Source organism: Daktulosphaira vitifoliae, unplaced genomic scaffold (genome assembly GCF_025091365.1).
Source record: "Daktulosphaira vitifoliae isolate Bord-2020 unplaced genomic scaffold, ASM2509136v1 Scaffold_3, whole genome shotgun sequence".
NCBI classification, from domain to species: Eukaryota; Metazoa; Arthropoda; class Insecta; order Hemiptera; family Phylloxeridae; genus Daktulosphaira; species Daktulosphaira vitifoliae.
In genome coordinates, this window is record NW_026099574.1 from 43,249,053 (window position 1) to 43,271,128 (window position 22,076).

A 22,076-nucleotide genomic window follows, 5' to 3' on the forward strand; every position below is an offset into this window, starting at 1 on the left:
TGCGCACCTCATACCGAATTGTCTTGATTCGGTTTACCCACCTAAATGTTATCACCAAAGTGTTAATACATTACCAACCATATAGTCACCTTTAAAGATGACCAAAGAGTCCTGTCTTTCTGGCGAAATTAAGTATCTCTCTGGGTTTTAGGTTTTTAATATCTAATCCTAACCCAAACATACCAAGTGAAAGGGTTGCTAACTTGTCACAGAGTAGTTAGCCGAAAGGTAAAGTGACCATTGGGATCCTCTATGGCATCTGGCACACCACAGACCCCGACTGGTCTACTGACAGGACATGGTCACCTGCTTAAACATCTTAACGCAATGGGGGTATCGGAATAACCATTGTGCAGGCAATGTGGAATAGAAGAAGAAGACTCATTTCACATCATGTGCGAATGTGAAGCCTTGTCCTCACTAAGATCAAACTATTTGAATAAACCTTTTCTTGAAAAAGAAGATATTAAAAACTAAACATCATAAATCTAGTAATTATTTTTCTTTACATTTTTTGTTATATGTTTATAATAAGAAAGAAATAATAATACAATTTTGTGTAACCATTTTATTGTAAAAACTGTTTTACGAGTCGATAATAACTTTAGGATAAGTACTTATTAAGTTATAAGCATTTTAATAAATAGAGTAGTTATTTGACACATGTGTATTAAGTTCGTACTAGTATATATTTATAATACTCAATCCGCCCAAATATAAACTATTCTAATTTATTAAAATTCTTATAATTTAATAAGTACTTATCCTAAAGTTATTAATGACACATCAATTTCTTATTTGCAATAAAATGACTAGAATATTTTATTTATTAATGTCAACAGCAACATGTATTATTATATTTTTCTTATTCGAAAAGAAATAATAAGAAATATTATTTGAACATAGTCCAATATTGTAAAAAATAATTTAAAAAAAGTAACACAAAATATTAACTAGATCAACAGTTTATAAAGATGTCCACTCGGTGAGACATCCTGTAAGTCATTTATAATATTTTTGAAAAATTTGTTATTATTTAGTAAATATACTTAAAAATGTAGAACAGTATCTGTTCAACATTCTGTGGTAGAATGAATACCATACTTAAAGTTAGCATTTTTGTTTTATTTCAAATTGCAATATAATGCTAAATAATAAATGAATCAAAAATATTAGTAAATTAATTTTGAACTTATTCTTATGCTATTTATTCTAAAAAGCATTAAAATAATTTTGTCAGTCACAAATTTTTCATGAAATAAATTATATACGAGTAATAAACAAAAGTATAATAATAGAAANAATTTTTCATGAAATAAATTATATACGAGTAATAAACAAAAGTATAATAATAGAAAATCTACCTTATAAAATGAGCTGACTTTTAAACATATTTTTATTTAATTATAATATTTTTTATTCTTATTAAAAATTCCTAATAATTAAAAAATATGATTTTCAAAATTGTTTTAACAATTATATTATTTAATGTCACACTGGTAAAATGTGATAACAAACGAAAACATTGCAGTTATTCTAAATATATGTGGAACTATTTTAAACTTAATGAACATTATTTGTTACAAATGTATAAAAATATTGAAATTTATACTGAAGAAGATTTAAAAAAATATGGACGAGCTATTCAAACTCATGGAGATGTTGTATTATTAATGATTCAAGATCTACTGAAAATTGATAGTGATCATTTTCCATATGACTTAATGTCGGTAAATTTGTATTTAAATAATAATTCTGGTTCGATAAATGTAATGTATAGATATGAGACAAGTAATAATATTGGATATAACAAAGTTTTTCTTGGTATACAAGGTTTAAGATTACAAAATTATTCTATGATGGTACAGTTAGAACGTTATATCGATTCTTATTGTTCTATTGAACAAATTGCAGAATTTGTCGAGTATCCTAAAAATAACATATCGAATGAATTAAATATTGATAAAATAAACATATTTACAAATGATTTAAGAGAAAAAATGATTAAAGAAATAAATCCTGAAAAAGTTGACATATATAAAATGACATTATACCATCCTTTAAATGTGTTGTTTTATAATATAATGTTAAATGAGTCTGATATATATGCAGTGAAAGGTACTGAATCAAGACAACATCAAGAATTTGACGTTGATGGTAATCCAAAAAATATTTTAGACCTTCTTCGATTTGCTCCTCTTGATATACAGTGTACTGATGATACTAACTTGACTGTACATGATATATTTCGTTTTATGAAGTATCAATATTTGTGCATTGATATGAGAGCATTCCAAGTACTTTTACTTGGTGCATCATTTTATCCTGTTGGAATACTTATAGCTAACTACGTACATTTAGTATCCGAGATAATTCAAAATGATATAAATATCCAAAATTACGAGGAGGAAGACTTTATATCTATACAATGTTTGGGTGAAAAAGTTAAATTCACTCTTCAAAGTTTTATTAAATTAGAAATTTTTATAGATCCAGCAAAAAATTTTTTTGTATCACTTCTTAAGCATTTATATGTAATTGTATATTGGTGTCGTGGCACACGTACTTTAGATAAATTATTACCAAGTACAATCTTAAAAAAATTAAAAGATTTTATGTATAATATTATGTTAAAGTTCAATGTAAAATTAGAAACAATAACAGAGGAAAATCTAATAGACATACATAAAACTATATTAAAAGATAATGCTCTAGTTGATTTATATCTTCAAGAACTCAGCTATTATAGAAATTCATTTTATTTGATTTATGTCATACAGCCAGTTGGAAGAATTAACATTAAAGACTTTAAATTCCTTCTGACACCAAATTTAATTGGTAAGCTTTAATATAGTAAATACATTACGTTACTTTAATTTATGAACAATGGATAGATTTTAATCCTATTATAACAAAGTTTTTTTTTGTAAACTTTATGTAAAAAATATTTTGAAATAGTAATTTTTTAGATTAAATTTTAAGAAAAAATATGATATTTAAATTTCTTGTTGATGTTTTTAGTTAAAATATCTATAGTAAGTTGTTATTGATAGCTTATAAACATTATCATTCTTTAGTAAAAATCCATATTATAATTATAAGTAAAATTATAAGAAAAATTAAAATTTTACAAATTATAATACACTAGATATTTAACAATAAAATAAGAAATTTCGGTATGCAATTTTTTCTTATCATTTATTTTAAAAATTAGCTAATCAATTTTAAAAACATTATACGTTAATTTTTAAAATTTTATATACTTAAATAAATCAAAAAAATATTATTAACAGGTGATTCTTTCAACACTAAAAAATAATATTTCTTAAATTATGACAGAAATCTAATTATGATTAGTGTCGCGAGGTGTAATATATAGAAGTAATAAACACTTTTAAGATTTAATAACAACTATACTATATTACAACGAACTAACAAATAACAGCGAGAGACGAACTGTATTACAACGAACTAATAAATAACAGCGAGAGACGAAGCGCGTGTAAGACAGATTGCGTAAGTGATTGACTGATCGACTGACTGACTGGAGCGACGATCTTGCCCTTAAATAGTCAGAGGAATCTTCTAGAGGCGGCGTCGGAACTCTCTAGACATTCGACCGCCACACGCTTATGTAGAGCGACGAATCTTCTAGAGGCGGCGGCGGCCGGACATTCTAGAATATTCGACCGCCACACCACCCCCCTACGGAGTGGAGTTAGCTAGGGTCAAAAATGTCCGGGAATCTGACTCGGCGGCCTGAGCGAGTTGTTCGTACTGGCTGTGTTGATGGATCGGTATTAGGCGGTTGTTTCTGTTTGGTCGTATCCGGGGCAGTTGCTGGTGGAGCATGTGCCTGGCTAACGGTTGTGCTTTCGTTCACCATGAGGTAGGCAGGTTTTACTCTATCAATCGTCACCGTAACTGATTGATTTCGAACTTTTATTGTGAACGTTTTGTCATTTCGGGCAATTACTTCGAAGGGACCTTGATATGGCGGTTGAAGTGCTGCTCGGACACCTCCCTCCCTGAGAAATACGTGTGAACAGTCCTTAAGGTCCGCAAAAACAAATGATCGTGGATTTGAGTGGCGAGATGCAGGTACTGGACGAATTTTATTCATAACACTGCGAAGACGATCTAGTAAGCTAGTAGGGTCGTTCGTACTGCTATTATCTTGCTTGTCTGTGAAGAAATCACCAGGAAGATTAAGAGGCTCACCATAAACAAGTTCCGCAGACGTGGCTTTTAAGTCTTCCTTAAACGCAGAACGTATTCCGAGAAGCACGATAGGCAGTGACTCAGTCCACGAGTCTTTTGCGTGGGCCATGATGGCTGCCTTTAGTTGTCGGTGCATTCGTTCGACGAATCCGTTTGCAGCAGGATGCCAACTGGTAGTGGGGCGAAGCGTAAAACCAAAACGTTTTGCTAAAGTTTTTAAAGTAGCTGAAACAAACTGAGTACCACGGTCAGTCGTAACGTATTGAGGTACTCCGAAGCGTGAAATCCAGCAATTGAGGAAACCCTTAGTGACATCGTCTGCTGTTATACGTTCGAGTGGATACACCTCCGGCCAACGGGTGAAACGATCGATTACCGTCAGACAGTACCTGAAGGACTGTGATGGCGGCAATGGACCGATGATATCGACATGAACATGTTTGAATCGGCGTGAAGGTGTTTCAAAGTTTCCCAGTGGGGCTGAGACGTGTCGGCTTATTTTCGATCGCTGACAGTGGACGCAGGCACGTGCCCAGGAACGGCAATCCTTTTTCATTGCTGGCCACACAAATCGTTCTGAAACTAAGTGAGCTGTTGCGCGTGCACCGGGGTGACTAAGGTTGTGTAACTGATCAAATGCGTGACGCCGGAATCGTTGTGGCAAAAATGGTCGTGGGCGTCCTGTTGACGTGTCGCAATAAATATAGATTGAAGATCCTGGCACTAGTACCTTCTCCAAATGAAGAGATGAATTGTTGTCAGTAAAATGTTTGAGTTCATCATCCGTGTCTTGAGATGCAGCAAGAGCTCGGTAGTCCAGCGGGAGAGACACAACTTCAATGCGTGACATTGTATCCGCGACGATATTTTCATCACCTTTAATGTGTTGAATGTCGGTGGTGAATTCGGATATGAATGTCAACTGGTTGAGTTGCGTAGGAGGTATCTTTTCTCTCCGTTGGGTGAAAGCATATACGAGTGGCTTATGATCGGTGAAAATGGTACATGGTTGTGCTTCGACAATGTGCCTGAAATACTTCACCGATTCATAGATGGCAAGCAACTCACGATAATACGCAGGCCACGCACTTTGTTTCACCGACATTTTCTTTGAAAAAAATGCTATGGGTTGCCAGATGTTATTGACTCGCTGCTGCAGACATGCGCCGATAGATTGGCTAGATGCGTCTGTGAATAGTCCAAGTCGTGCGGCTGGATGAGGATGTGCTAAAAGAGTAGCGGTCGCAAGACTTTCTTTGCATATGGTGAACGCTTTTTATAACTCGGGAGTCCATTCTATCGGTTGGGAACCTTTTGTCTTCGGGCCTTTGAGAATACCGTGAAGTGGTGCTTGCAGGTCGGCAGCTTTGGGAATAAACCGGCGATAAAAATTTACCATTCCCAAAAACCGGCGTAATCCTTGCATAGATTTTGGCAATGGATACTGTCGTAGGGCTTCGACGCGTTCCGGTGGCGGGCGGGTGCCTTCAGAAGATACTAGGTAACCTAGAAATTTCACCTCAGCCGAACCTAATACACATTTTTGCGGGTTAACGACAACACCGTAGTCAGAAAGTCTCCCGAAAAGAGTGCGTAAATGCTGTTTGTGGTCCTCTTCCGATTTAGAGAATACCAAAATGTCATCAATATATGCATAACAGAAGTCCAACCCATTGGTAACTTCGTCTATGAAGCGTTGAAAAGTTTGTCCAGCATTTCGCAATCCGAATGTCATAAAAGGAAATTCGTAAAGTCCGAATGGAGTGGTAATGGCTGTTTTGCATATATCGTCCGGATTAACAGGTATTTGATGGTAAGCCTTTACCAGATCGATTGTGGAAAATAGCGTGCAATTAGCCAGGTTGTGCGAGAAATCATGTATGTGTCTGACTGGATAGGAGTCTGGTATAGTTCGGGCGTTCAGCGCGCGGTAATCACCGCAAGGACGCCAGCTGTTCTCCCCTTTCGGTGCTAAATGTAATGGTGAAGACCACGGACTGCTTGAAGGTCTAGCGGTACCTGCCTTGACCATTTCCGCGAATTCCTGTTTGGCGATTTTTAGTCTACCTGGAGCTAAGCGGCGTGGGCGGCAGGCTATTGGCTGACCAGGTGTCGTAAGAATGTGGTGCACTGTTTGATGTTTTATTGTCCTGGGCAATCCGGTGGGACGTGTGATGTCCGGAAATTCTGCGAGAAGTGCAGCCCAAGGGGAAGTGTTGGCAACTGATTTTATGCTGCATTGATTTACAGAGGAAACCTTACCATTCACAGCCAAGCCTGTGACACCATCAATAAGACGTTTGGTACGGCAATCCGGCAGCAAGTGGTAGTATGCCATGAAGTCGGAACCAATGATAGGAGTACTCACGTCGGCGACAATAAAACTCCACGGGAAACTGCGTCGAAGTCCTAAATTCAAATTGAGATGGACCGTCCCGTAAGTTTTTATGGTACTGTTGTTGGCCGCGCTGAGGTCGTAATCGGTGGCATGGCGTCGTTCCCGTAGTAGCCGTTGAGGGTAACAAGATAAGTCGGAACCGGAGTCGACTAAAAATTGGCGTTTTGTTATTTGATCTGTAACAAACAGGCGGCTGCTCGGGTTCGGACAGTCTGTTGCCGCCGCTACTGACTGTCGTTGGAGTTTTCCTGATACTTGCAGGGAGCCTTACATTTGGCAGCCTTTTCTCCATAAGTGCTATGATACCAACACCATCCTTTGCCGTTAGTCAGTTCCACGTTTGAACGGTTACGTGACCTAGAGCGGGAACGTTGCGGGCGTTTAGCACATAATTCGCTTACCTGTTTTGCGAGTGCTTCAATGGCGGCTAAAACATCGAGTTCCTTTTTATTGTTCGTCGTGGCAACAGCATGGACGAATTGCGAGGGGGCTGGCTGCACTTCAACAATTTTGTCAGCCAGCTCGGCTACCTTATCCAGAGGAAGCTCTGATTGTGCGGTTAAAATAGCTTGTGCATGTGATGGTAGACGGCGGAGCCAAAGTTGACGTAAAATATTGTCTTGTAATGTAGTAGTGCCGGCAAGGGAACGGAGATGTCGTAAGAACTGTGATGGCTTACGGTCACCTAGTTCTTCTTCATTGATGAGTTGCCGCACACGTTGTTCTTCTGAGATAGACAACCGTTCAACGAGTTTTGCGCGTAGATGTTTGTAGCGTTCAGTAGGCGGTGGGTTAGTAATAATATCCTCTACTTCGGCGGCGTAACGCGTATCAAGCTGAGCCACAACATAATTAAATTTTGTTTCCTCACTTGTTATTCCCGAGATTGCAAACTGCGAGTCAACCTGTGAGAACCATAAGCTCGGTCTTTCGGACCAGAAAGGTGGCAACTTGACGGCAACGCGATTCACTGAAGCTGTTGGATATTGCTGTGCCTGTAGTGCTGCAAGGCGAGCGTTTTCTTGGCGTAACTCCTCCAATTGATTGCGTAGTTCTTCGGCGTTCATACTTGTTATCGTCGAGGTCACCAATGTCGCGAGGTGTAATATATAGAAGTAATAAACACTTTTAAGATTTAATAACAACTATACTATATTACAACGAAATAACAAATAACAGCGAGAGACGAACTGTATTACAACGAACTAATAAATAACAGCGAGAGACGAAGCGCGTGTAAGACAGAATGCGTAAGTGATTGACTGATCGACTGACTGACTGGAGCGACGATCTTGCCCTTAAATAGTCAGAGGAATCTTCTAGAGGCGGCGTCGGAACTCTCTAGACATTCGACCGCCACACGCTTATGTAGAGCGACGAATCTTCTAGAGGCGGGGGCGGCCGGACATTCTAGAATATTCGACCGCCACAATTAGAACATTAATCTTGGTAGTTTTTAGCTTCATATGTTTTTTGATTTATCAATTATTAATTACTTTATACTTTATTCTTTCATTATCTAAGAATATCTAAGAAATATGTCGATTTTAATTTTTTTATTTGAAACATACGTCTTTATGCAGCTTAAAAAATAAAAAGTCTTCATAAAGAAAAATAAGTTTTGAAAGTTTATTAAAAATTTAAAAACTGAAACAAATGTTAGTTTTTTTATATAAAATCATTTTTGAACCGCTCTGATCTTTTCATTGTGATATAAAAATACTTGTGTCTATTAAACAATGGATCAAAATTTACTTTTGACTTTAGTTTACTTAATTAGACTAATTTTAATTTTATAAGCTATTTAAATATGTATTTTTCCATTTAAAAAATATAACTGACATTCTCATAAGATATAAATAAATAAAAATGTGATTAATAACTAATAATTCAGGAAATATAGAAATACTTAGAAGTATCAAAAATAACTTTTTTAACGTTTAAAAAATCACTCTATAAATTGTTAAAATTGTAGACTAAAAGTTTTACAGGTCATTTAAAGTATCAGAAAATAAATTAACTTTAATATTTATTAATATATTTTACTAAAAATATTTTAAATAAGAGTTTTCTAGTTGATATGAATATAAAAACATATAAACTTAAGTTTATAATAGTATTACATAATTTTTGACTTTGAAGGGCGATTACTCATATAAAACTTGTATCCGCATCGTTTATGTTCTTTATAATCATGTAGTACATTAAATAAGGTGCAAATTGATTTAGTATTCAAGTACAAGTTGAAAATCGGCCATTTTCACAGAATGTTTTATGATTTTTGCTTTAATACTCAATAACTCCTGAAATTGATGTATTCAGATAATTCTTCTTTTATCGCCTAAGTAAATTTTACTAACTTTAATTTAACATGGGTTTAATAAAAGCAGGTTTTTGGAACATAATGAAAATTAATTTTTTTTATTTTTAAGCCCCTACGATGCTTTGATTATTGATTGGATTTGTAAGAACATTTATTACTATGTTCTTACCACTTATATTACACACGTTTTATTTCTATTTATTTAATTCGTAATACATATTAATTAACATAGAGGGAGATGCTGATGTGACAATTCTACCCGTCTGTAGCCTGGAGCTACTGACGTCGAACTAACAAAGGCCAGTTGTGTTTGAGTGGCTGTTATAAACATAGTTTTCAATACTATTACTTTCGTCTTATTTATATTATTATAACTTAACTTGTTTTATTAAACGACCTGTCTATTGTCAATTGTCATCATAGCTAACCAACTCCGTCTCACTTGGATATACCTACTAACCTGTAACTAATATAAGTTACATATAACTTATATTTACTGAACATCTAAAATATAACTTTACTTTGTCGTTGACATAAAACAATAGTCTAATTTTATTTAATAATCTATCCCCTATAACTAAGGTACACTAATGCCTGTGTCTCCTTCAGGTAATTAAAACTCATTTAAGGAGATAGGGACGATATTTGGGCAGATGTTAGGTAGCTTCCGATTCTTGGTTTTGACCAAGATCCTCAACTATTTAACAAGCTCCTAACAGATTTATAAAAAAGTATTTTATAAACAAAAAAATTATCTTAAATATTGTTAATAAAATACATCACAATAATCCAGTTTTCAAAAAGTTATTTCAATGTATAGTAAAAACTAAAAATATTAACATTAACTGTTTTATAACAATTATAATTTTGGAATATTTTCCTTTATTATAAGGATAAGGGAAATTTTTGAAAATGCTGACACTTAGACTCAACAAAATGTGTTTTTTTATTATGTATTAACCCAAAAAAAGAGATGCACTGAAACTAAATATTAAAATGAAAATATCTACTTAAAAGTGAACAAATTTATGCTGTTCTATGATTCTTGGTTTTAATTAAAAAGATAACTTGACAAAAATCTCATCTCAATATTGTTAAATTATACATTTTGATTAAATAATCTTATTTCAATGATCATAGTTTCACATAAAATATACGTATAAAGTGCTTTTGCTGAGAAAAAGTTCATCGTGCATTTAAAAACCTTAAAATATTTTGTCTATGTTAAAAATGTATTATTCTACTCGAATGTCTATCTTTTCATTAATCGTATTACTTAATACTTATGGCAAAACTACTTAAGGTTAAATTTATGTGGTTACTAACATATAATACAGCATTATGTATCAATACCATTATATATTGTATTAAAATATGTTAAAATAGTCCATCCAGTTCACAAACAGTTATTTTAATCAATAAATGGAAAATAAAAATATCAACATTGACTGTTTTATGATAAAATTATTTTATTAGGATATTTCTTTTTATATAACGATTGGAGAGAAATTTGTGGAATTAGGGCACTAAATGCTTCATGTATTTTTTTAATTAAAAGTATGATACAAAATATTTTAATCGGTGTAAAATTCTGTCAAATTTTGACGAATGCTGGGATGAGCCTATTGCTATAATGATGATTCAAATTATAATAATGATAAGTAAATTAAGTAAATAGGATTTTTATTATTTACAGATGTATTATGTACAGATAATCCAATAGGTTATTGTAACAGTAAAAATGATGAATGTGATACTAGCGACAACAGTAATGAAATTAATGTTTACGACCTAGGGAATAATGATGGCTTGGATGAATTCAAAACTGAAAATATTGAACATTTTAAAGAAGTAGCTTTTAAAAGAAAACAAAATAAAAGTTTGAATTTATCAATTGACATGAAGGATTTCCCAAAACATATGGTGGATTACTTTCTTTGTTCTGAATAGAAAATTATATGTTCATACTAATATACAGATTAGTATAATACCTTATGTTATTTTATGCATTTTACTTATACTTATAATTTAATATTACTTTAATATACAGCTGTTCAGTAAATAAGGAATCATATTATTTGTTATAAATTGTGAGAACAATAGAAACCGTTTTCTTACTTACTGAGCAGTAACATAAATATATATATATATATATATATTTAAAATCCTTTTAAAAGAAAACATAATGAAAGTTTGAATTTATCAATTGACATGAAGTATTTCCTAAAACACATGGAGGATTATTTCTTATTTTCCAAATAAAAGATTCTATTTTTTTGAGGAGGTGCTCTATTTGACATAAAGAAGTTTTTTAGCTTCGATTCAAAGCTGAGAATTATTTTTACCGTGGTATTAATTTTACCATGATGTGTGTTTTTTAGTGTGTATAATTGAAGACGTTACCATTAAAAATTGAAAAAATTCCCTCGTACCCAGTAAATGGGGAAAATTTACAAAAAATTACAATTTTTAAAATTGATAAATTTCGTTACTTAAAACTACCATAACTTTTTCAGAAATTATTAAATTACTTATTTTTTTTTTATATTGAAACCTTAGATGTTTTGCTTTCATTTGATATAATTTTTTTGAAAATTCAAAAAATCAATTTTTACACACAACTTAAGCTTTTTCAATGTAATTTTTGAAAATGTTCCGAAAATATTGACACTTTTATTTAATCATAGTAAGTTAAAGTTATTTAAATTTTTTTGCTTTTTTTAAGTCGAAAAAGATAGCTTTGAAATTTGAATTAGTTTAAATTACTATTTTTTTCACTTGACGAACCGAGTCGGTAACACTTGTGTCTTATGCACTTGGGATACAAGGTTCCAACCCATGTACAGCTAGGAGTTTTTTGCATTTTTTCTTAATTCTTTTTTATGTTAGAATAAATATTCAACTCCTTTGATTTTTATCTCATTTAGATTCAATAATTTGAAATTTTGTATTCATATTAAAATTATTTTACTACATTTTAGGATTTAGCTTCGATGCAAAGCTGAAAAGGTATTTTTTTGTGACTATCATTTATTTTCTCTGCTCTAGCTTGACCTACTTTTTTCAACGATACGTTAAAAATTGAAACAAAATTCTAATTTATCAATTAAACAGTTACTTATCCCATGTTCTCCATACAGAGAATTAAAATCATTCATTTATAATGTTTTCAAAATATTTATTGACGAATCAAGTTTGATATGATAGGTTTCTATTACAAAATTAAATAATTTTACTTAGTAATTTAATAATTTTTTTAATCTATTTGTGTGTGCTACTACTAGACTATAATATTTCAAATATTTTGATAACATGTTGCTATATAAATCATTTGTAAAATAAATGATTGTTAGTTTCTCCTGAATTAACAATGGATTTTTACAATTATAATCAAATTTTATAAGACGCTCAATTGAGTAAATCTTTTTAACAACTTTATTTTGATTGGTTCTTTTAGTTAAAGTAAATCATTAAAATTAATTAAGTTCTGAATATTTCAAATGTAGAATCATTTTAAACACCAAAAGTTTTTAGGAAATGACTACTATTATTTCTATTTAAATTATCTATTACGATAAAAATGCAAACAAATATTGAGCTTATCTGATAAATTTACTATAAATAGTAATTATAAAACTTCCTGACAGCATAACCTTAACGATATAATTTTTTTAATTCTCATAATATTTTATATTTAATGATGTTAATTTCAAACTTGCAAATTGAGCTAAAAGTTGTGGTAATAAATTAATTTTAGCTTCGATGCGAAGTTGAGAAGGTATTGGTTTTACTATGTTGTGTCTGTTACCACTTTTTCTCAGCTCTCACCGAACGGATTTCTTTCAACGATACGTCAAAAGATCACAAATCGTATCTAGTCGAAGACATTACCCTCAAAATTTGAAAACATTTCCCTCGTTCCCCGTAAATGGGGAAACTCTCCAAAAAAAATTACAAATTTAAAAATCGCTAATTATCAAAATATTTTCATTTTTTTTTTTTTACTTAAAACTGCCATAACTTTATCAAAAATGATCAAATCAATATCATTTCTTTTTATAGATGCATGATATCTTTACCTATAATTTGGTATATTTATTTTTAATAATTTGACCCTTTACCTGCCCAAAAGTGGGATTCAAAATTAAACTTTTTCACAAAAAATTTACTTTTTCAACTTAACTTTTGAAAGTATTCCGGAAAGTCTAACACTTTTATATAAATATATATATATATATATATATATATATATATCTTAAATTAAAGATAATGTAATATACTTTATTAGGTAAAAAAAAATTTCGGACTTTATTTTGTTTTCACGATGAAAATAGTTACCAAATGCTATTTTTGTATGAAAATTTTCGATATTATATTTTACATTTTTAACTTTATAATGCAATAACTTATTGAAAAGTGTATGGATCAATACAATTTTTTTATGAGAAATAATATTTATACCCTCTTTCATTCGACACACTTTATCTTAATCAGGATATAAATAAGGAAATAGAAAATTATATAGCTTTTGGAATAATATACCAATTTTTTAAAATTAAACACTATCTAAAAATTTGCATAGAAGCGTTTTTTTGGATAGAAATTTTAATAACTGTCAGATATCATTATACTTGACCTAACTATGCCACGTCAACACTGTGCCAAGACCCCATTGTGCTGGGTTTTTTTTTATATGTAAATACGTATTTTTTAATAATAAGTAATAACATTAAAACTTAGAAGTGACAGAATAAGTCTAATTGCACATTTAAAACATCGCGAAAAGTTGATTTAGAAAAGTATATTTTTGTTTCTGATGAAAGTTCCTTGTAGTCCAGTGTATAAAACTTATAACTTTGTTATAAGTAACAAACATTTTTTATTAAAAAGTATTGCATCAAGCCTTTTAAATTTTTATATGCGTTAAAAGTAAAAAAATATACTACTGCTTTATTATTTTTACATCTTTGTAAAAATTACAATATTAAATTATTGAATATCAATATCATACTAAATTTTATTACTATAAAAATTATTTATTCATATATTATAATTATAAATCAAATAGGGGTATACTATGAATAGTTATGGTAACAAATTTAACTTTTATTATTATAAACTTTCAAAAAATCAATTGTAAAAGTCCAAAAATACAGCTTAAAAATTATATTTTTCACTCATTACTTTTAACATATTAGAAATCAAAATCTGTTATAATTTAAAAACAATTATTTTTCTATCGTAATAAATCATTTCAAAAGAAATATTAATAATTTCTATGTATATAATTTTTTTTCTACACAGGGTGATTCATTAAGGATAAGACACTCGTTTACTCAGTAACTATTGAAAATTTTAAATTTTTGGTAAGGAAAATATTGTTTGATCCAAAAATCACTACAATAATATGTAGTAAAAACATGATATTTTTCATCCCTTCAAGGTTAAAAAACATTAACTTGAGTTTTTTTAAATGAGAACACATATTTTGAATTTAATAAAAAATTTTAATTTTTAATTTAATAGCAAATGGCATTTGAATTTTTAATATAACTTAAAGTTTCAAATTTTTGAGTTAATATACATGTATAATACACAAGGGTTTACAAATACAGGTAGTTAATTGGTTTTTTATGCCATTGATATTAGCAGGTACACAGCATTGTTATTATCAATGGTAGTAAGGCACATTGTTGTTAGTTTATAAATACACTAACTGATAATACAGAAAGTATATCTCTTGATAGTCATAATTGATAATGAACAATCCGTGACTGTGACACCAATGTCATAAAAAACCAATTAGCTACCTGTATTGTAAACCCATGTGTATTATACATGTATATTAACTCAAAAATTTGAAACTTCAAGTGTTTATATCTAATAAACGAATAAAGTTATATTAAAAATTTATATGTCATTTACTATTAAATTAAAAACTCAAACATTTTATTAAATTCAAAATATGTGTTCGCATTTAAAAAAAACTCAAGTTAATGTTTTTTAACCTTGAAGGGATGAAAAATATCATGTTTTTACTACATATTATTGTAGTGTTTTTTGAATCAAATAATATTTTTCTTACCAAAAATTTAAAATTTTCAATAGTTACTGAGTAAACGAGTGTCTTATCCTTAATAAATCACCCTGTATAATATAATTTCTATGTATTAATAATTTCTCGGTGTTTAAATAGATGATACAATTGAAATATTCAGAACTATTTTTCTTATAGTTATATCCTATAGTTTTTAACTAATTAGTAATAATATCGAAAATTATTGGTGATAGAAAAAATATAATTGCTGATTTGTTATTAGCACGAAAATTTGAATAATGAAAGTATATTTTTGACTCAGATGATAATTTTTTGCAGACCATTTATTCATAGTTAACAACAAATTATTATCTAAAATGTTTTGTGTCAAGCCTTTTAATTTTTATAAACGTTTGCCATAAAATTAATAACTATTTTATAATTTTGTATAAATTCTCCAAAAAATTTCAATACTAAATTATTAAATATTAATTTCATACTACGTCAAATTACTTTAATAAATATTTATTCATAAATTATACTTATAAAGCAACTACTAGTTAGGATTAATGATAAAAATACGAGTTAATTTTGCTTTAAAAATAATCAACCAATTTCTTAAAATTAAAAATTATCTATAGATTTGCATCAAAGCGTTTTTTATGATAGTGATTTTAATCAAAATCAGATATTATCTATACTGTACCCAACTATGCCACGCTCACATTGTGCTACGACCCCACTGTGCTACCATTTTTAATTTAAAATTTGACAATTCGATGAAAAGATTTGTATGTAATAAAAAGGTATTAACCCTTTAAATGGTTAACTTGCGCGAACAGATACAATGTCAATATACTAGAATTTGCATTCTCCACTAATAATTATACATTAAATAAATTATTCTAACACGTTCATTACTTGTTTAGGACTTGTCAATTGATTTTTGTTTAAAAAATGTAGTAGTTATCCAAAATGTAAAAATTTAAAAATAATACTAAAAATATAACTTAAAAAAACAAAATCTGAAAGTGGCCAAATTGAGCTTATTTAATAAAAATTATACAAAGTGATTGGTTTATCTTAAGCTATAATATTACTCGCTAAATATTTCATGATTTATAAACTAATAATTACTTTTTAGTATCATCTCTTATAACTTAAAGGGGTGTCAACTGTATTTCTTTAATATCAACATACATATTTTAATAATATATACAAAAGAAAATAATCTGATTAAGAAATTTAATGGCCAATAACATCTTTTGGATCAGTACTTCGAAAGTTATTAGAATTTTTAAAAATTGAGTGAAGTAGAGGTGTTGGTTATATTATTTTTATCATTACGCATTATTCGATACACTCTTTCTCCATTCTGTATTTAAAAATATTAAATGATGGTGGGAGGTATAGTATGACTAGGATATGACTAGTGACAAAAATAACACCTTCGTTTCACCTCTAGTTAAAACTAAAAAATGTTAATAACTTAAACCAAAATTATTGGTCAAAAGCCGTTATCAACCTGCCATTTTTTAAATAAAATCATTATCTATATTATAATCTCATTAATTATATATGTTGCCATTCGAAATACAAGGATAATACTCCTATAAGTTATAAGGGATGATTTTAAAAATGAATTAATAGGTGATAAACTAAAATATATATATATATAAACTCAAACCTTTTTTTAATTATTGTATTTATTTTGTTAGTAATTGAGTGGTTTTTGAAAAACCGAATACTCTGTATATTATAATAGTTGTCAAGAAAACTGTTATTTTAACATTCTATTCTGTTATATTTTTATGTTATCGAAGTTAATAAAAATTGGTTTATTTGGCGGGCTACATATTAGATGAATTAACGTGTTCACAGTTTAACAACAATTATAAATTGATAATATTTTGGAACTCAACTTGCTACAAATCTAAGAACCAAAACATTAAAAAATTTGTTGAATATATTAAGGCTTTTGCATAATGTAAATTACACAATTATTATCAAAATTAAGTTAAACAGTTATAGCCCCAATTGTATCGATTAAAAGTATTTAGTTCTGAGATTAAAATGTAAAACCATTCATTTAGCGTTTTCTTTATATTAATTATACATAAAAGCTTCATACTTTCCGCATAATTAGTGTAGAGATATTTTTTTTAATAAAAAAATATTAGATTTATTATTTTACATTAATTTATTTCGAATATACCTTCCTTCTCTTTATACAATTGTATTCTTATTAAAAGGACTTACCATACGTCAATGGCTGTTTGTTTTAGAAAAATATAAATCAAAACGTAATATTATAACAATAAAGTTATTTTTAAGTGAATTGTCTTTAGAAAATTTGTTTTTGAGAAAATTAATAATGCGATTTACAAATAGTATTTTTTATATAACTATAATACATAGATGGTTTATCTACTTTTAGTTATAAATTATATAAAACTAATATTACACCTTTTAGAGAAAATTGAAGTTAGAAAAATTAAAACACAATGTAATTGAATGCATTGTGAATATAATAGATAGATAGATAAATTCTATTAATTAACTCTAAAAAGCAAGATTTTCTATAAAATTAATTAAATTTTAATAAGGTTATTTGAGATTAAAGGAATTAACTCATGTTAAAAATGTAGAACATCAACGACAATATCAAATTTAAAGTCTGTAGTTCTGTTTCATTTCAAGTAATATAAAAGTAATGATTATAAAAAAACAATATGTATAAAATTTATTTATAATTATTTTTATATAATGCCAAAAAATACAACTGAAATTATAAAATAATAATTCAAATTTTAAAAAGTTATTATAAGAAATAGGTAGTAATTATCAAAATAATTTTGTCGGCAACAAATGTTTCATAAAATAAAAAATCTAATAATAGAAAATCTACTATATAAAACCCAACCTATATGATATTTAACAAATATTTTTATTTAATTATAATATTTTTTATTCTTATTAAACATCCTGTTAATTAAAAAATATGATTTTTATAACTATTTTAATAGTTTTATTATTTAATTCCAAAACAGTGAATTCTACCTATTATGAACGACATTGCAATTATTCTAGATATATGTTGAATTACTTTAAAATTAATGAACATTATTTGTTACAAATGTATAAAAATATTGAAATTTATACTAAAGAAGATTTAAAGAAATATGGACGAGCTTTTCAAACTCACGGCGAAGTTGTATTATTAATGATTCAAGATTTACATAAAATTAATCAAGATTGTGTTGCGCTTGACTTGCTAACAGTGAATTTATACTTAAACAATAATTCTGGTTCGATAAATGTAATGTATAGATATGAGACAGGTAATAATATTGGATATAACAATTTGTTCCTTGGTATACAAGGTTTAAGATTACAAAATTATTCTATGATGATACAATTAGAACGTTTTATTAATTCTAGTTGTTCTAAAGAACCAATAGCAGAATTTGTCGAGTATCCTAACAAAAACGTATCGAATGAATTAAATATTGATAAATTAAACTTATTTACAAATGATTTAAGAGAAAAAATGATTAAAGAAATAAATCCTGGAAATGTTGAAATAAACAATATAACAAAATTCCACCCCAAAAATTTATTATTTTATAATATAATGTCAAATCATTCAGATAAAATTGAAATAAAAAATACTGAATCAAGACAACATCAAGAATTTAACGTTGATGGTAATCCAAAAAATATTTTAGACCTCCTTCGATTTGTTCCTCTTAATTTACAGTGTGCTGACAAATCATTTTTGTATGTTACTGACGTATTTCGTTTTGTAAAGTATCAATTTTTATTTGATAATGTAAGATCATTCCAAAAGCTTCTACTTGCCGCTGCTTTTCATCCTGTTGGAATGCTTATAGCTAATCATATACATTTTGGATCTGGAATTGTTCGAAGTAGAATAAATCCCCAATATTACAAAATAAATGGCAAAACATGTATACAACATTTGGGTGAAAAAATTAAAATAATTCTTTATGAGTTTATTGATTTAAACATTTTTATTAAATCGTCAAAAAGTTTTCTTACATTTATTTCTAACAATTTTGCTGTAATTTTATCTTGGATTGGAGGCACGAGACTTAAAGTAGAAAATTTACCAATTATAACCTTGAGAAAACTAGAATTATTCTTTACTGATAATAAATTAAAGTTTAATGTAGAATCTGAAATAATCGTTACGGATCAAAGTATAATGCCTATATATGACTTATTATTAAAAAAAGTAAATCAAGTTGAATTATATGTTCAAGAACTCAACAAATATAAAAAATCATTTGAATTGATTTATGACATACAGTATTTAGGAAGAATTACCAATAATGATCAGAGATTTTTCTTGGTACCAAATTTAATTGGTAAGAGTATATATATTTTTACACTATAATATACGATTAATTTCAGGTGAATCAAGAAAATATGACAAATCCATAAACTTTTATTCTAGTTAATATATAACGTTACTTACACTTTAAAATAATTGTAGTTTCTTTGTCTCCAATTTGTATATAAAAATAATGTATTTTTAATTAATGTAAAAATTTTTTAAATTTTAAATATGTATGCAAAATATCAAATAAAGGTGTATTAAGGTGTATGTAGAGCCTATTTATAAAATAATTTTTAAGAAAAAATTTAATATTTATATTTTTTTATGAATGTTTTTAGTTAAATATCTAGAGTATTTAAAGTTGTGTAAAAATTTAAATATTTGGTATATATTTATGGTATTCAACAATAATATTGTTATGAAGAAATACATGAAACTCTTTCAAGTTAAACGTTTTTTTTTTTTTTATAAAAATTCATCACTCGAATGAACACTGATAATTTTACCGAATTTTATATTGATAGTAACTGATGTGAAATTAGTCGTGTAACATTATGTTAACAAAATGTTTAATAATTGATGATATCGGATTAAAAGTTCTCTCTTTGTTAAAAAGTCAAAGTAAAATACTCTAGATATTTAACTATAAAACACTAAAAGTGAGTGTTGATATCAAACTTTTACTTGAAATTTATTTAAAAAAACAAAAAGAACGACTTAGTAAAATCATTAATTTTTCAGTCACGTTTCGAAAATATTTTGTTAATTAATATTTTGTACAAAAATATTATCCAAATCATTTAATGACGTGTTAAATAAAGTAATTAGACGTTTTGTATGTTGGATAATTTTAACAATGTTAAAATCTATTGAAATTAGTTTTTCCTAATTACCTAAAAATTTAAACAACAATTTTAATAATTTTTATTATTTACAGATGTATTATGCGCAGATAATCCAATAGATTATTGTAACAGTAAAAACGATAAAAGTGATACTAGCGACAACAGTAATGAAATTAATGTTTACGACCTAGGGAATAATGATGGCTTGGATGAATTCAAAACTGAAAATATTGAACATTTTAAAGAAGTAGCTTTTAAAAGAAAACAAAATAAAAGTTTGAATTTATCAATTGACATGAAGGATTTCCCAAAACATATGGTGGATTACTTTCTTTGTTCTGAATAGAAAATTATATGTTCATACTAATATACAGATTAGTATAATACCTTATGTTATTTTATGCATTTTACTTATACTTATAATTTAATATTACTTTAATATACAGCTGTTCAGTAAATAAGAAATCATATTATTTGTTATAAATTGTGAGAACAATAGAAACCGTTTTCTTACTTACTGAGCAGCAACATAAATATATATATAAATATATTTTATTGTTCACTATACTTTTAGATTTCTTTTTTAATAAATAATTTAAAAAAACATCTTAGAATCAGTGGATATAATTTGTAAAATTTCAATAATATATTCTAGGAATATTCGTATATAATACTATAACAAGAACAAAATGGAAAAATTTCAGTAATATCGTTCATAAAAAAGATATAACACTTTTTTTTTATCTTAACTTGAGCTTACTATTTATAATATATTTTTTTGCTTTTGAAATTTAAGTAAAACGCTTTGGAATACTAAAACTGACATTTTAATAAATTTAAATGATATCATTAATATGAATTTTTTAACTAGACGTGTATCCTACATCATCATATTCATTCATTAATTTCATAAAAAAATTGTTTTTGACATTATTTAATTTTATGTAATTCTTGATTAATTAATTATTAATTTTTTTAAATTCATCCTTATAACTTATAGGAATATCAATATTATTTTTTTAAATACAAAATACATGTTTAACTAGCTTACAAAATAAAAAATTATCTAATTAAAAAAATTAGCCGACCACAAGTAAGTAAGGTTAAAGAAAAAAAAAATCTAATTAAATAAAATTTGATCAATAACAACTTTTGATCAACTATTTCGAAATTTATTAACGTTTTTAAAAATAATGGAAGGTAAGGTGAAGGGTTATATTATTTTTATCATTACTCATTATTTGAACCAGTACATTGAAAGGTATTCTCATTTTTATAGCTAGGCGAAGAATATAGCAGTAAAATATCTAGTGCAACAATAGCAACACCCATTCGTCATCTTCAGTTCTTCTTTAAATTTTCTTAATAGATTATTTCCTTCTTCATATGCTAGTTAAATATGCATTTTGAATTTAAAAAACAATATAGTTGACACCCCTTTAACTTATAAGGGATGATTCTAAAAAGTTATTATTAGTTGATAAATTATGAAATATATGCGACCTAAAGTATATATAGGACATTATATCTATTCACGCAAGTTAACTATTTAAAATGTTCATATGTATTATTATAGACAAAACTTTTCATCGATTTGTCAAATATTAAATTACAAAAAAATATTGATAGTTATTAAAAATATAGGACAGATCAAAAGTCATAAGAGTTGTTATTAAGATATGCTACACTCCATATTGTTTATTATAAAGGTACTGGTTATATCAGATAGTAATATCACTATTTGTGTCTAACGTTGACTATGTAAAGACAACATAAATAACAAAAGAGCTGTAAAAAATTATATTAGCTTATTTGAATAATAGTATAACATTTCAATATTTTTTTTTATTTAGGCATACTCTAAACATTCATTGAATCTAATCAAATAA

At 28.1% G+C, this 22,076-nt stretch overlaps 1 protein-coding gene across 4 annotated transcripts; it reads left to right on the forward strand.

The window, feature by feature from the left end:
• Window positions 1-1,397: 1,397 nt before the first annotated feature.
• Window positions 1,398-20,748, forward strand: LOC126900498 (uncharacterized). Of its 4 annotated transcripts, XM_050676257.1 has the most exons (3): window positions 17,674-17,689; window positions 18,030-19,370; window positions 20,280-20,744. In XM_050676257.1, coding segments are annotated over exons 1-3 (1,596 nt in total). In that variant the 5' UTR covers window positions 17,674-17,688; the 3' UTR covers window positions 20,534-20,744. The 4 variants fall into 4 exon arrangements, with proteins under 4 accessions (XP_050532213.1, XP_050532212.1, XP_050532214.1 ...); XM_050676256.1 differs by lacking the exons at window positions 17,674-17,689; window positions 18,030-19,370 and adding an exon at window positions 1,398-2,838 and having other exon boundaries at window positions 20,280-20,748; XM_050676255.1 differs by lacking the exons at window positions 17,674-17,689; window positions 18,030-19,370; window positions 20,280-20,744 and adding exons at window positions 1,398-2,838; window positions 10,639-11,060.
• The last annotated feature ends 1,328 nt before the right edge of the window (window positions 20,749-22,076 follow it).